This window comes from Orcinus orca, chromosome 10 (genome assembly GCF_937001465.1).
Source record: "Orcinus orca chromosome 10, mOrcOrc1.1, whole genome shotgun sequence".
In the NCBI taxonomy this organism is placed as follows: domain Eukaryota; kingdom Metazoa; phylum Chordata; class Mammalia; order Artiodactyla; family Delphinidae; genus Orcinus; species Orcinus orca.
The window spans coordinates 34,060,350-34,077,235 of NC_064568.1; the positions used below are offsets into that span (position 1 = coordinate 34,060,350).

Below are 16,886 nucleotides of genomic sequence, written 5' to 3' on the forward strand. Positions count from 1 at the left end.
AGCATTAGAAAGTCTATTCCTGTGTTTCCCTTTGCCACTCTGGGTCCTAAAAGGAGAAGGCAATGTGTATCCCAACACTTCTAGTCCTTCCTAAGAACTTGCCTTCTGTTAAAGTAATTGTTTGGGGGTACAGGGGTAAAGAGGAGTTGAAAAGAATCAAGTCACAACTATAGTCAACTTCATAAATGACAAATTTGAGAAGCTGAGGAAGAAAGAGTCCTCAGATGGGCATTAAAAGCCAGTTCACGAAGCATCCAAAAATCTGTGGATCTGCCACTTACCAGACCTGGTCTTAAAAGATCATATGGTGGGTGTCCGGGCCTCATCTAAGAGACACAAGAGCACAGCTAAGCTGGGCTTAATGGGACAGGAGTGTTTCCTCATTGGGTTCCTGATGGGCCAACCCCTCTCAAATTGGTGGCCACCCTGTGCCTTGGTTATCCCCACCTTCCCCCTCTCAGGGACCCTGAAGGTCAGGATTTGTGAAGTTCCATGGTAACCTCTGGAATCACAAACACACACTTTGCAAACTCTCTGAATCTCAGGCTCCATTCATCCCTGGCCTAATAACGTCTCTTACTTCAGAGAAAAGAAATTGAGAAAACATATTAATGGGCTCAGGAAAGACTTCCCAGGCTCACACCAGCTCTGGTCAAACACCAATTTGAAGAATTAAGACCCTGTGGCTCTCTGAAGACAGACACAGGGGCCGAGCAGTGGTTTAAAAGGGCATCTGGGGCTTCCCTGGTGGCGCAGTGGTTGAGAGTCCGCCTGCCGATGAAGGGGACACAGGTTCGTGTCCCGGTCCAGGAAGATCCCACATGCCGCGGAGTGGCTGGGCCCGTGAGCCATGGCCGCTGAGCCTGCGTGTCCAGAGCCTGTGCTCCGCAACGGGAGAGGCCACAACAGTGAGGCCCACGTACCACACACACAAAAAAATAATAAATAAATAAAAGGGCATCTGAGGACTTCCCTGGTGGTGCAGTGGTTAAGAGTCCACCTGCCAATGCAGAGGACATGGGCTCAAGCCCTGGTCCAGGAGGATCCCACGTGCCGTGGAGCAACTAAGCCCATGCGCCACAACTACTGAGCCTGCGCTCTAGAGCCCGCGAGCCACAGCTACTGAGCCCATGTGCCACAATTACTGAAGCCCGTGCACCTAGAGCCTGTGCTCCGCAACAAGAGAAGCCACTGCAATAAGCCCGCACACTGCAATGAAGAGTAGCCCCCGCTCGCCGCAACTAGAGAAAAGCCCGCATGCAGCAACAAAGACCCAACGCAGCCAAAAATAAATAAAATAAAATAAATAAATTAATTAATTATTTTAAAAGGCATCTGGGTACTGAACTTGGTGACACTCTGCCCACTGTCCATCTGGGTCTCTTTAGAAGAACAAGGAAACACTGTCAAACCCGAGAGCCACCAGAATGCCTGCTCCCGAGTGTGGGGCTCTACAGGCCCTCAGTCTCCGAGCTGAGGCACAGAGATTTACTAAAACATATACAAACAAATAAACACCAGACTTGAAACACTGCTTCTCGGGACAGGCAGGAATTCCTCAGCAGAGCTGCGGGACAGCTGAATGCCCTCCAGTCATTTGTCAGGAGGTGAGTGAGTCCTCCCACTGGCTGTTCCCCTACCAGCCACACCATCTCCAGAGTTGAGCGAAATGACTCACCAGGGCGGGAGAGGACTCCAGGACAGTGGACAGAAGCCAACAAGCGTGAAAAACACAGAGTCGTGGAAGGGCCAACAATGGGCAGGTGAAGACATACACTGCGGCCCCCGAGGTAGAACGGAGAGGAAAAATGTCAACAGGCCTGGGGTGGCCTGAATTTTGTTTCTACTGCTGGTGGAATCAATAAATGGTATAAGCTTCCCTTTCACTGTCCCACTTCAGGAGCTCCCTACTTACTGATTGGTGAGCTGCTCGGCCCCAACAAACAGGTTGATTCTCGAGAGGCCTGTGCGAGTGCCGAGGAAGGCCACCTCCACACCCTTGTCAGAATTCCTGAAACAGAGCAGAAGGAATCAGGGGGATTCTGCCAGACAGTAAGCAGATAATGGCTTCTGCATTTTAAGACTCATGGAATGTTTTATGAAATAACTGTCTTGAAGCCTGAAATTTTGGAAGAAATTATAGAAACATATGCACACATGCACACACAGGATGCAAACTCTTATTCCTTACAAAAGTTTTCGTGGTAATTCCTGCCAGAAAAACTAAGAAGTCCATGAACAAAAAAGCAGCAGGAGGAAATAAATGCATCCCGAATGCTAAATAAACACACCTTTACCTCAAGGTTCTGGGTGCAAGTTCAGAAAGAGCAGGCCAACTTTGAGGAGAGGAAGAAAAGCCTTAGAGCTAGCTGTTTCATCTGATGCTACCAAGCCTATTCTTGGTTCTGAGACCATTAGTGGAATCTGCCATTAGCGAAAAGAAGCAACTGAGTCACTGACTCAAGTCTGTAGTATCCCACAGCCTGGAAATGTTTAGGACTTGAATTCTACACCATTTTGGGGGCACCAACTGGTAACTTCTACTAAAGAATAGGCCTTATCCTCACCACCAACCCCAGAGGGATGAGTAAAGAAATGACTTCTGTAAATAGCCCTACAGGACGCCACACATAGGAACTCTAAGGACAGCCTTAGCAAAGAAGACTCATTTGAAAATTCAGCAAAGATTTTTTTTTCAACATTCAAGGCAAATTTTATATGTTTGAACATGTTCTTCAGGGTTTTCTCAGTGGATACTTCTTCAGAAAAACAGCAAATGGTCTTTCTCCACAAATATATAATTTTATTCTACAAAAAAATATGAAGAGAATACTGATTCCTGAGTTTGCTTCCCACCCTAGATGCTAGTAGCAATTTGATTCCAAGCTTTATCCATGTCATCTTCAGTATAAGATAATTTAGTTACTTGATCTCTGATGGTTGTCAAAGTGGTCAATACTACCTTTAAGTATTTAAGGGATGAATAAAAACAAACATTATGCATTTGTTTCTGCTCGTAGCCTACAGCAAATTGTAAAGTCGGGCTGCCCAATCAGTTACAGATGTGGACTACAATGCAAGCTACCATTTTGGAAATCTTTAGCATCTGTTAGGGGTGAATCAGCAATCTCTCCACAGGATTTTGAGTTTCATGAGAACCTAAAAGAAACATTTCCACTAGAGAATGCAATCACAGGAAAGGCTTTGACTCTTTCCAAACCTCCCAGGGAATAAGATCCATGCAGGTAAGCAGTCCAAGGATACCCCCAAATATAATGAGAGTGGTTATATCTTTGGGAGTCCAGACTCATGTATTAAACTACCTACCTTACATCTATGCTTAGGAGTCATTTTAACTACAAAATGTCTAGAAAAGAATTCTGGCCATGTCCAGTCCCAAACCTGCTCTTCCTTCACTGTCTCCTGTCCTAGGAAATGGCACCACTATCTACCCAGGTGTTGATGTCATTAACCTGAGAATGATCCTTGACAGCTCAGCCTCCCTACCCTCACAGCGTGAACCCACCACCAAGTCCTGGGGGTCTTACTTCCAAAGCATGCCACAAGTAAATCCCTTGTCTCTGTGCCCACTGCCACTGCCTTGGTCCAAGTGGCAAATCCCTTGAACTGCTGTAGGAGCCTTTACTATTTTTCTTACCCCCATTACATTCTATTATCCACATAGCAGTAGAAGGGTCTTTTTTAAAAATGCAAATCCGATCATCTCCTCCTTAAAATCTTAAAATGTCGTTCTTAAAATTCTTCAATGATTTTCCAATATTCTGAGTATAAAATCCAAAATCCTTAATCTGATTCCCAAGGTCCTGAACCACCAGGCCCTACTGTACCCTTGTCTCCTAACATCTTCCAGCCTATGCTCTACATATCAGTTCTGTTGGCCTTCTTTAAATTCCTCAACCATGTCAAATACTGTCTCACCTCAGGGCCTTTGCACATACTGTTCCAATTCCCTGGAATGCTCCCAGGGAACCCTTGAACTAGTTCCTGCTCAGAAAAGCCTTTCCTGTCTTCTATCTCCACTCTAAGTCTTGTTACTGCCTACATGTCTAATTTTCCTTCATAGTTATCACAATTCTTAATCATATAGCACACTATATATCACAGGTACCATGATGGTGAGGACTGTGTTTGATTGAGTTACCTCGATTTCACCAATACCTAGCCCAGTGCCTGGAACATAACAGACGTGCAGTCAATATTTGATGAATGAGTGAATGAAAATGAGAACAGAATGAATAATAGACCTGATATAGGAAAATATACAAAACAAGATAAAAAAAGGAAAGGAACTAATAAAGAATAAAAAAGGAGAGAGAACTGAATAATGTATGACATGAAGGTATAAGGAAAAAGGAATAATTGTCTCTCTTATTTTTAATTGTTAACAGCCTACTTAAAATAGTAAAATACTAGTATTAATATTAAAAATAAGCTGCTGAAGCAGTTCTCACCCTAGTCTTTGACAACAACTACCATTGCCTGCCCTCCTCCCCCTACATCCTCCACTTCAGAAATAAAACTGCAGGGTTATATCTGACACCCTAATGAAATAGAGCTCTCACTTCCCTGCCCTCCTCACAACCTAGCCTGGCCCAGATCCCAAGTTCCCTCTAGACAGTGAAGGTGAGGGAGCCATGGCAGGGCAGGAAGCAAAATGCTCCTTCCGCCTCCCTCTCTCTCGGAAGTGTCACCCTACCTCAGCATACCAAATTTCATGTAATGTTAAAACTCAAACAAATTATATGTCAAACCCAGGAGCTTGCCATCCAAGCCAGAGCTGCTAATCTGCTCTAGCTCTTGTGGTTTGGAGCTTTGGGGAAAATTAAAGAACTTTAACACCAGCCTCCTAAAACAGTTTAGTTCTTTAAACCATAACCATATTTCGGACGGCTTGTGGGGAAATGGCCATGAAAGGGGGACACGTGCAACCACTTACTCAGATTTGTTGAGGGCAAGGCTGGTCCAATAGGCTTCAATGGGAGCACTCACCACAGCATCAAAAAGGACTTCTTGTATCAATTCTTTATCACCTGTTGGGAGGGATAGACTTGAGAAGATGGCTTTGGCTAGACCCCAAATTGTAGCATGAGAAGTGCACACTGGGCTCATTTTACAGTATCTACAGGCTACTTTCTCCTATGGTGTGTTCCTGCGTTAACCTCCCACCAGCTGAAAATATGAAACAGTTGACACCTGATATGCCACAACACAAGGGCCCCCAAAGCATTTGGATGAGATGATAGTAAATTGAGAGTCGTGGGTGTCTCACGCTTCAGTTTTCTACTTTCCCTCCCCATCTATTAGTTCATGCCATAGACCAGCACGCCAGCTCTGGGATTTGGAGATCAGAAGGCAGCACTCCTCAGTTTGCTCTTTTCATCCCCATTTCTGTCCTCTATCAAAATTTGCAATTCTTCAGGGCCCTGATCTTGGTTGTAAGGGAAAGGGGTGTGATAGCTTAAGAACTTCTGGGACTCTTATTTTGTCATTCCTTCCATCTAAGATTTTTTTTTTTTTCATTTTAAAGTAGGACATCTGTCCTTATCCAAACGAATTCTTGATAGAGCTCTGTGGAAGAGGCCAAGGAATCAGGCGGATATCATGAATCTAGCAGAGGCATCCCAGAGCCCTACAGCTTTATCACCTAGCAGGCCAGTCATCACCTTAGCTGGTGGCCAAGAAGACAGTGCAGTTTTGTTATAAAAGCAAAAACTGGAAATAACTCACCATCAAAAAGACAATGAATAAATTGAGATAATATATAAATTTAAAATGAATAATATATAATTATATATATATATAAATCTTAATATACAAAGTAATGAAAATAATGGCACATACTATATATGGCTATATATCCAAATATTAGCTACTGGGACTAATTTATCCTTGTTCAGGGACTGTTCTTGCACTTGGTGAGCATCAGGCCTGCTGCTGCTCTCTCTCTGCCCCCCTTTCCCTGCCCCCGCCACCAGCTACTGGCCATTTCTGACTCACTGAGCTCCCTCAGAGGGCACTCTGTAGGAGGAGGGGCAGCAGGATATACAGTGCAAAAAGCAACATGTCACAGTGGCGATCCCACGCCGGACAGAACCAGGAGGCCTAGATTATGGCCTTGGATGAGACAAATCCTATTTCCAGCCCTTGCTTCTCTTTGTAAATAAAAAAGCAGATATTGACAGTCCCCTCCCAGTTGAAACATTTTCATGTTACTCAGGCGCTTGACTAAATGGTTTGGTAAGGGGAAAAATCCAATGTGAAGGGTTAAACTGGGATTGGAGATTCTGCATGACTCTTGGTAACCCACATTCCTTTTCCTGTTCCTACAGGAAGCAGATATTTGGCTGGATTTAATGTGACTGATCATCTCGGCCAAAGCAAAGCTTCCCATGAAAACTGAGGGGAAATATGGTCTTGAGTTCACACACACACACACACACACACACTCACCGTCCAACCACCATAGGCACACACACATGCATTTGGAAGCACACTCACATTGGAGCAGAGGTTCTTTGCCTTTGAGGTAGAGCTTAATAGCTTCTAGTTGAGATAGATGACGGTGCTCTGGGTGTAGGTCAGTGTTGCAGTAGGACCTAGGAATGTGACATGGCCCAAAACAAGAACATGTACATATTTATGGCATCACTTTCCTTTGCTTTTGAACCAGGAGAACTGGGCAAGGGAATACAGACAACTTGAAATCAAAGAGGATAATAAACACCAATGCCGAGGAAGAATCATTCCATTCTTACCATTCGTCTGCCAAGGACACATCAGGGTGTTCTAAGTCATGCAGGCCTGGAGGTCAAGGAGAAGGGCATCATGAGTAAGTACCATCTGTGTGGGACACTGACCACCCCCCTCATGCTCTCCTGTGCTTCAAATGTTCTAGGGCAAGGCCATGGGGGGTGGGGGTTAAGGGTAGACATCAACACCAAAGATATCTGCCTGAGAAAAGGGACTTTGCACATAGGAAACAAGTTCTGTTCCCAGGCAGAACCTTCCCCCCACGTCCACCTCACTCAGCCACCACTGCAACTTTCCCTGGCAGTCTCCCAGGAAAGCCTTAACTCCCTGAAGATAAATGATGCACCAGTGAGTCCTGGGAGAGAAGCTTAGCAAGATGGTGGAGACACCAACTTTGGAGGCCCGTACAGTACAGCCTGAGTTGGGAAATTGGGTGGGCCACTAAACTGCTGTGTGATGTTAGCAGGTTGATTTACTCTTTCTTCACGTGCAAAACAGTAATAATAATAGTCCCTAACTGACAGGTGGTTGTGAGGGTGAAATTATAGGTTGAATGATATGAGATTGCCAATACTCAACTGTTTTTGACCAGCAAAAATTGCTAGTTGATACAGGATGCTAAGTTAAAATGAATCATCAGTCTGGAGAGGTAGCTAGAAGAACTGAGGCCTGCAGGGAATTGGGGAGTTTTTATATATAGAATACCCGAGACACCCTAACTCTGAAATCACTCTTTTTCCTTGTGTCTTTATGTGACTTCATTTTGATGGGTCATCAGCAGACAAACACTTCTGAGTGACAACCTCAGGAACTCCAATTTTTGAGAATGTCAGTTTCCCAAGTGACCAGCAGTATCTTACTGCACTCAGGATTCCAGTTTCCTCCTCAAATACAAATGTACAAAATAAATAGCAAAATACTAGAACTATCATCACACACTCCTGTTTGATTTTATAGGAAGTAGGCAATGAATTATATAGAATATCATACTATATGACCCAAGTGGCCATATCCTGGCTCCAACACCTTCTGGTTGAATGATGTTGGGAATGTCGCTTCAACTCTTTGACTTATAGTCAGAAGATGTGGGTAATAGTGCCTAACTCACAGACTGCGTGAGAGGGTTGAACGGAATAGTGATTAGTCCCTAGGACAATCTGTGCATCCATCCATCCTTTCTTCCCTTTCTTCTTCCCTCCACTCCTCCCTCCCTCCCTCCCGTTCTTCCTTCCATATATTTACTGAGCATCCACTATGTGCCAGGTACTATTCTAGGTCCTGAGAACATAGCAGTGACCAATACAAAAATCACTGCTGCTCTCATGGTATTTACTTTCTAGCATCAGAAAAGAGATAAGTAAATAAAGTTAAAATACATAGACTATCAGTAGTGAGGGCTATGAAGTTAAGAGAGAGAATGAAGCAAGGAGAGGGGGTACCAAGAGATGGGGAGGGATGAGGGAAAGAGTTTCATTGTTAACAGTGGGAGTCAGATGCTTCACTGAGACAGTGACTTTAAGCAAAGACCTGGAGGAGGTGAGGAGAGAACCACTTAGTAACTGAGGTGCTCGCAGCAGAAGAAACCACAGCAGCAGAGGCCCTGAGCTGGGATCTCACCTTCCTGGAATACTGGGTTAATGATATCAATTCTATATATAATATATTTCTAGTTTCTGTTCTCATCAACTTTCATCTGCAAAGTCCTCTCTGCCTATATTTCATAGGACCTATCAATGAGACCCTGAAGGGAAGATCTTTTTGATTGCTTCCTCTCTGAGTTCCTAGGCCACCAAGGAAATATGATTGTTCTCTAACCCTCTCACCTCTGATTTTGATCCTCCTGACAAAATCACACCTACTGTTTGATTGATAATGCTGACAATAATGACATAAGCTCTAATTTATTGAACAAGTACTGTGTACTACATATATATAAAGATAAAGTGTCAAGGAGATTCAGAAGAGAAACGACTTCAGCAGGTAGAACTACAGCCCATACCTTTAACCTCAGTAGCAACTCCTTACATTTTGAGCAAAATCAGCCTGTTCGCCACCTTGGTAATACCTGCCATTGTCAAGGCAGGTTGAAAATTCCTACATTCTATGGGAGAGCATTCTTTACGGGACAACCTTCAGAAGCGGTCACCATCCCCAAGAAACTCCTGCCCTCTTTAAGAACAGAGCAGAATGGTAATCAAGCCGTGGCCTTTATGGATGACAAGCCCCTCTACTAGTTAGCCCAGGGGAAGCAGTTTTCTCAGGCTCTGTAACTCAGCAAAGCTGGCAGGATTGGAAGCCCTCTTATTTACAGAGGACCAACAGAGAGAGGAAGGTCTGACCTCATTTGTGTGGATAACCAGACACTCTTCCCCTTGCCTAGGATTCAAATTAATTTCTTGCAGGATGGTTGCAGTTGGCTCTAAAATTCTCTCTGTGTGAGCTCTTAGCCTAACAGAAGATGATAGTGACTAAAGAAATGAAGAAGTGATCCAAAAAACAATGCAAAACAACTGTGTGTGTGTGTGTGTGTGTGTGTGTGTGAGAGAGAGAGAGAGAGAGAGAGAGAGAGAGAGAAGATGGAGGGTCAGGTCCATTGACTAAGGGAAAGAACACAAGACAGGCAAATAATCCATTAACAATCTCTCCTTTTACTGTTCTGACCATGAGCTATTTCCTCATCTTGACCTCAGATGGCTTAGATGTGAATTTTCTGTCTTCACGAGCAGTGACATCCACAGAGCCACACGTGGCTCATGGAGCCAGAAAATTAAAGAAGTTAAAAAAAAAAAAAAGATCCCTGAGAATACATCCTGTTGAGTATCTTGCCCAAATCACAAAGTTGCCTGTTCTTCCTTGCCTGTCTCTAGGAAGAGGGAGCACATGATTGAATATCTCTGCAGTGGGCATACTCTGGGTTCTGCCCTGGTCAAGATGATCTCTTCACTCTCCTTCCTGTTCCTTAAGATCTCACAATCAGTTGGGAGACAAAACCCAAAACCCATGAAACAATGCAGGGACACTCAGGAGTAGACTAGAAGGCCATCTATGAAACCTGGCATCTCAGGGACTTCCAATCTCCTTCTTCATTCTCCACTGCATCATCGGAGTGAGCCACAAGGTGGTCTAGCTTCTGGAAGTTCACCAAACTCATTTGTACCCAGCTTTAACCCATTAAAACCCAGCTTGTAACTGACCTTCCCACTCTTGGCCACACTCCCTGAGGATACCCACAAAGAGCACTGGTCTGGTCCAACTCCTTCTCTGTCAAGATGCAAAACAGAACACCTAGGTTGGGCAAGTGACTTACTCAAGGCCACTCTGGGAGTGAAGCCTTTCAGAGGCCAGACCCACTCCTCCCTGTGAGCTGGTGATACTGGGAAAGATAACTTCTCTGAGCTACTAGCTTGTTGGGAGATGAAAAGGACAGTATGGAGGTGAGAGCAGTTTTCAAGTTTAAAGGGCTGTAACAACTGCTACCATTTACTGGGAGTTTCCAGTGCACTGGTGCTTTATGAAGACAAGAAGAGGGACGTCCCTGGCAGTCCAGTGGTTAAGACTCCACGCTTTCACTGCAGGGGGTGCGGGTTTCTGACTTACTAAATCATTTGAATGATCACATTTCCCTTGGACCCAAGCTGCCTTGAAACACAAGTGAAATTTGTGGCTCAACTATGTAGAAGACTTAAGGCTCGCACACCTCTCTTTTGTTTTTCTTTTCCTGGGCTTGAGTTTTTATACTAATTCGTATTTATCTTGGTACTAATTTTTATGTATGAGAAGAATACAGTTGGTGGATGGATGATTCTTATGAGTTGCCTCAACAACTTTGTGGATGAAAGCAGAACATAAATGAAATCACAGAAGGCCATCACTAGTTGGGAGTCCCACCATTCTGAATCAGTCTCGGAGAGCAAGGTAACAGCAGGTGGGTAAATGGTTGAGTCACATGTCCAGGGACTGGAATAAGGGTTGGATAGATGAGCAAATTCTTCAGCTAACCCAATAGCTGGCTTCAGGGCTTTCTTCCCACACAAAAGGATAAGATGGATGAAGGCAGCATCTTACCTTCTTCAATGGTTACATTCCCTCGGAAGAAATATTTCCCATGGCCTCTAGAGAGCGCCACACCTAAACTGTGCAGAGAAACAAAGCAGACCTTGAAATCCATGACACTGACTGGAACAGACTTGCAGGTGAACTTTATTTTCCGTTTTCACATTTCCATTTCATGTTCTGTAAACAATGTTTTTCAAGTTTACTTTCAAAACCCCACTGATTATAGTTGGTGTTGGTGTTTCTTAGATTCAATCAGCCGCTTCAGTGTAATTTCTGATTGGAAGGGCAACAGCAATGGGTGGCTCCTGCGTGTGTTTAAAGAGGTGTGGCAGCTCCTACAAGCCCTTCTAGCAAGTCCTTCTTTTGGATGCTCTTGCAAGTGCTACGTGTCCTGCTCTTCACTACCACCTTATGCACCCCTGCCCTACATTCAGCCACACACGGCTCTTTCCAGACTGTAGAGTTTGGGACGAGGGAAAATTAACCCCTTCTCAATGGCAAAAATGAACACTTCTACTGCCACTTGAACGTAGCCACATGACTGTATCGTGGGCTTCTCTGCCCAACCTTCTCCCTTGCCTGATAGATTTTTCACACTCTCACACTCTCCAAGTCTTGATTTAAGCTCCTTCCTTCATTGCCTAAAGTCAGAGAGTATGTTTTGATAACACAGTCTCTTCATTTGGTAAACCCACTTAGAAGTCATGTGTTCCATCAACTGCTCTGGCTCCAAATGGAATCCACCCATGATCCCTGGCCGTATACAACAACAATGCCACATTTTTTTTTTTAAAGATTAATCTAAGTTAGTAAATTCTTTCTCTCTTTAGCTCTGCAAGGCACCAGTTCAGGAACACAAAGAAGCCCTACCAAAATAACTTTTTACAAAAAGTGTTATCACACTAAGTTAATAGCAGGAAACTTTAGAATGCCACATACACTTCTGAAAGCAGGCAAGGGGGCAAATGCATTTTTCAGGATTGTTACAAAGAGAAATAACAGGATTCAAAGGCAGACAAGCACAGAACAGTTCAGAGAAATTAAAACGGAAGCACAACATGTAGGGATGAATATGCTGCCTCCAAGTGTGAAAGATCATGGAAATAAAAGGCAGCAAGTTAGATGGTTAAGGACCCTGGTAACCCTCTGAATTTATCTATCTGCCCTTAGTTAGAACCCCAGAAGCTTATTTGCTTGATAATGAGATGCAAAGCCATGACAAATTGAGTGAGTTCTCCTAGGTGAGCCTGAACCATCTTCCCCCTTCTGGAAAACAAAAGCAAAAGCAGCCTGGGAAAAGCCCCTTCCTCACTCTTTCCGGCCTTTCGGCAGGGTGTTTGGTTATCTTCAGATGATGAGCTCTGAAAGCGTCAGCAGGTTTTGTACAAACACAACTGATGGGTCTGATGGAATGTCCACGTATTATGGTCAGCTCTACCTGAAAGGAGTACCCTTGATGTCTGTATAATAGTAGTCATTTGTCATCACCAAAACCCGTTTCTAGATTGAAAAAAAAAAGTTGTAGAGAAAAGAAAACATGGTTAGTCTGCTAGGTGAAGTTTTCAGAAATAAATAAAAATAAATGGACACACTATGATCAGGTTAACAGTACTACATGAATCTTGTTTGAGATAAGTAAAGACAAGAGAAAAATGATCTCAGCGAAAGATATTTACTCCAGATAGAACTTTCAAAGCTAATTTTTCACAGTGGTTTGTTTTAAATTAAGCGGCAAGAATGTTTGAGAAAAATGTACCCCTTTGTCCACTGTCTTCTTCACCTCCATGGAAAACTTCCCCGTCTTTCTATTCACCATGGCATTTCTTAACTGAAACAATAAAAGAAAATCAGAGTTAGTTCTTCCCAGGGTTACCATACTGTCTTGGACACCTTCCACCCTCCAGCTTGGGAGCACATTTGGTGGCTTGTGTATGACAGAGCTGGGCTGTTTCCCCATTGACTCTTGGGGTACTTTTGCAGTAAGTCTGCATACTACACTCAGACCTCTGAAATGGGGCTTCAGAAGAATAAACACCCAACTGCTCTTGTACAGGGGGAGAGAGGTTAACAACAATAAATAAATGACCGTCAACTTCAATTTGGGGTGCTCGTGTAAACCTCTGGGCAACAATGACCAAAAAAGCCTCTGCAATGTTGACAAATCCTGAGAGTCAGAGAACGGACCCCCAGCAAATGCTAAAACACTCAAGCAGCAAGGGGAAAAAAAAAAAAAAAGAAGAGGGACGAGTTACTTTTTCAAAAAGGGTATTGGTCTGTCATGTAGAAATCACTTTTCAAAACATAATCAAGTTAAAGATATTTTCCTACAGAGTAGTTTTTTTGTTTTGTTTTGTTTTTTTAAAAAGCCAACCATTTGGAAGACAGGGATTAAGTTTTTCACAGCATGAATCATCTTCAAACACTCTGAGAAATCTGGGCCAATGAAAGGCCTGGCTGAGGCCGATGGGCAGTGAACAGGGCAACCCTGTATCTGATTTTTGGAGGTCCCATCTGGGAACGGTGAGCCTCCCTCCCTTCCCCCACCCCTGGCTGATCTCTGCTAATTACTTGTGGCCCTTCCGTGAGTTCAGAGAAGGACAGCAGACACAGTGATGAAAGATGTGCCATCATGGGCACCAATAGGAGACGACGGGAAAGCCATTTAATGAAATAGGAGCAAATGCTGACATGCCACAGCCTGTCAGGAAAGGCTCTTTCCCAGCCCCACGGCTTGTTTTTATTTTCTTATTTTTATTTTTTAATTTTTTCCCCTCTTTTTCTCCTTTGAGGAGCTTGAATAAGATCTGGCTGATAGAGAACTACAGTGCTTGCAAGCAACCTAAATTTGATGGGGGGCTGTCTAGATTTGGGTTCATATTCTCATCTTCTGTGAGAGAGAGTAAGAGCATAATTTTTAGCTGCAGGCATGTATAAAATAAAACATATATTTTACTCTAGATATTTTTTAACAACACATAATGGGCATTTCTGGAAATATTTTCCCATTTTAACTTTTGTGGTTTTGGATGGGGAGAGCTGGTCCTAATTAAGTCTACTTTCTAACTCTTAAGAACGGCTCGATTTATCTTTGACATGGTTTTCATTTTTCCTCTTTCTGGTGCCTGCCTAAAGCCATTTGGGACCTTCCCCTCTCACATTCCCCAGGCAAGTCAGAGATTAGGTAAGCTTCTCCATGCCTCAGTGCCACCCCACCCCCAACTCCCAGTAGCACAGAACAATCAGCATCAGGACCTGGGAGGGTCCGAGGCCAGGGTCACTAATGCTTTCTGGAGGCAGATGCTTAGATGATTAGTCTAGTCTTTCCCTGTTCTTCAGTTATAATGGAAATAGATTACACTTATTGAACATTGAGGCAGGATAGCCCTGGAGTTCAGAAATGGACTCTGGGGCCAGAAGTTTATGATCTTGACCAAATCACTTACCCTCTCTGTGCCTCAGATTCTCTTCCTGCAAAATGGAACTAATGACAGCACAGTCTGTCTCATAAAGTTGTAGTGGGAACTAGATGAGCTAATATGCAGAAGAGTGCCTGGTATTCCCTGAGCATTCAACAGATGTTACCTGTCCTGTATCATCATCCTCGTCCCTTTTCTTTAATGTCAGACCCCTTTCAATAGCTCAAAATATTAGGATTCAAACTCCAGTTTGTTTGACACAGATATGACCTCATATCTTTTTTGGAAGTACACAGGGTCTGTGTTATAAATGTGGTCATTAAATTCAACAAGATCCTAGCTGCCAAGAGGAGTAGGATGCTTCTTCCAAGAACTTCTCTGCAGCTGGGCAGACTCATGCTGCTTCTTCCTCAGTGGGCTCTGCTTGTCTGGTCTTTCGCAGATCTTGACCTAAAGTCTGCCCTCTGCTACTTACATGCAAACCTCACTGGTGGACACATGGGCATGTGGGATCTTGTGTAGCCTTCACAGAGATGCTTTGTATAGGTTCCAGAATTCTCTAATCAAGCGAGTGCAAATTCCTAGGAGAGAAATGGTGACTTGGGTTTTCCCAATCAAGCACGTTGGTAGTGAAGGAATTCATATCTCAAATGTACCTTATTTCCAAGGAGACAAGAGACCCAAACAAAAGAGACAACCAAAGGCCAACTGAAGAATAAGAGCAATGAACTTTCTGGAGGTGTTGGAACTCTGAAGGTAGACACTCAGAACTCAGTCCTGGGAATCAGATGAAGGTAAAGAACGTGGCACAGGCTGGGAATCCGATGACAAAGGAAGAAAAGAGCAAGGAAACAGAAAGCATTTGTCAAATTGTTGTTAGTAAAAGGAGATATCAGCTCATGGAAAATTAACTTGGGCACAGGTGATAATGACTAGACACCTGGGGTACAGAGGAGCCAAGTAATAAATCTCTTCAAGTAACCTGCAAAGGAGAAGTGCGAGCGCCAGCCTAGTGTTAACTAGCAGAGGGCCTGCTTCCTGGATGCAGGGACTCCCAAGTATGAATGAGCATCAAGCTTGCCTCCCATATCAATTAAAATGTAAAAGATGAAAGGATGGGGAAGCATGTTGATGACAGGGTTCAAACCTTCTGGGAAAGAAAACAAAAGGATCCTGTGAAGTCAAAATAAAGCAGCTGATAAAGTAAAGAGGAAAGAGAAAGGAAAACAATGGAATGCACCCTTTAAAGTTTCATGATACAGTTTAGCAACTGACATTCATTAATGAGAATGAGGGTTAATGATGCTGAGAATAATACTAATAACAGTTACCACTCAGAATGTTCACTGTGTCCATGCAACGATGTTGATGTTGACACTTTTCACTACAGTAACACATTTAGTATTCACAACAGCTCTGTGAGGTAGGTACTATTGCCATCATACTCATTTTACTGAGAAAAAAAAAAAGGACATAAACCAAAATTGAGATGTAGAGAAGATAATTGCTTGCCTGAGACTAACAGCCAGCAAATAGCAGAGGTGAGGTCTGAACCCAGGCAGGCTAATACCTGAACTGCGTTCCTCAGGACTGTGCTAGCTTGCTTCTTGGTAGAAGCAGGTTGAAAGGGTAGGACATGTACATTAGGTGCAGTACAATTAAAAGACCCAGACGTGAATCCTGATGACAATGTTTAAAGATCAAGAAGATATAAAACTCTACCAGGTCACTGAGCTGACACAACGTCAGGTCACCGGCACCTGGGAAAAGAGAATGGATGAGGAAGTAACTTTTTATCAAACAGCAAAGTTACTCTATCTGAATGGGGTTTAGAAAAGACTGAGTCCAGATGAAGAAGGAAATAGGTTAAATTTCTAAAACAGATATGACTCTTGCATTTTATAGGCAAGGAAAAAACTCAGAGATTTATGCTAGCTGAGACACCCAGGTTGCAGAGGATGTGAAGAGAGGAAAAGCAAGCAGCAAGAGGACTGTGATGCCAGACATATTTCTGAAAGCACAAGAACCCAGCCTGCAGGTTTCAAATGGTTCCCCTCAACATCCCTTTGGAAAGCAAGACAGAGGGAGGGATAGAAACACTGCTGACTCAATGATGAAGCTCAACAAAGGACTCCAGACAAATCAGGGAGATGCAGGCAGAGAAACATAGCCTGGGCACGAAGAATCCATAGAGAAAGGGAAGAGCAAGTGTCCAGATAGGAACACCTGGGAAGTTAGGATTTAATTAAGGACAGTCTGCCTGCATTCACAAAAGGTGGCATGTCTAACAAATCTGATTTATTGAGGAAGGGACAAGAAGACTGACGGGGCCTAGTCGTGGGCATAAGGAAAGCCTTTGATACAGTCCCACAGGCTGAATCTGTGTAGGAAACAAGCATGTGTTACTGCAGTGTGGCCTGGAAAGGGGAAAGGCTGGGGCAGCCCTGGAAACAGGGTGGCCAACCAAGCAGGAGGAGAGCGGCTCTGCCAAGCCCTGGGCTGAAACCCTGACAGGTGAGTTCTGGCCCTGACTGTGCAGCTGCCCAGCGAGGCTCTGGCCAAGCTCCCCTGAGGGAGACAGATCCCATTAATGGCGCTGAGGAGGAGTCTGGATTAATCGGGTGCAGAAGAGACTAGAGCCTA

General features: G+C 43.8%; 1 protein-coding gene across 4 annotated transcripts in view; it reads right to left on the minus strand.

Annotated features, from left to right (window-relative positions):
- Window positions 1-16,886, minus strand: part of CACNA2D3 (calcium voltage-gated channel auxiliary subunit alpha2delta 3) — a 795,640-nt gene that overhangs the window by 152,709 nt on the left and 626,045 nt on the right. For all 4 annotated transcript variants that reach the window (XM_049715277.1, XM_049715280.1, XM_049715279.1 and 1 more), the window contains 7 exons: window positions 12,584-12,655; window positions 12,266-12,327; window positions 10,837-10,904; window positions 6,777-6,822; window positions 6,520-6,617; window positions 4,958-5,051; window positions 1,916-2,011 (listed from right to left, as the gene is read on the minus strand). In XM_049715277.1, coding sequence (XP_049571234.1) covers window positions 1,916-2,011; window positions 4,958-5,051; window positions 6,520-6,617; window positions 6,777-6,822; window positions 10,837-10,904; window positions 12,266-12,327; window positions 12,584-12,655 — 536 coding nt within the window. The remainder of the gene's footprint in view (window positions 1-1,915; window positions 2,012-4,957; window positions 5,052-6,519; window positions 6,618-6,776; window positions 6,823-10,836; window positions 10,905-12,265; window positions 12,328-12,583; window positions 12,656-16,886) is intronic.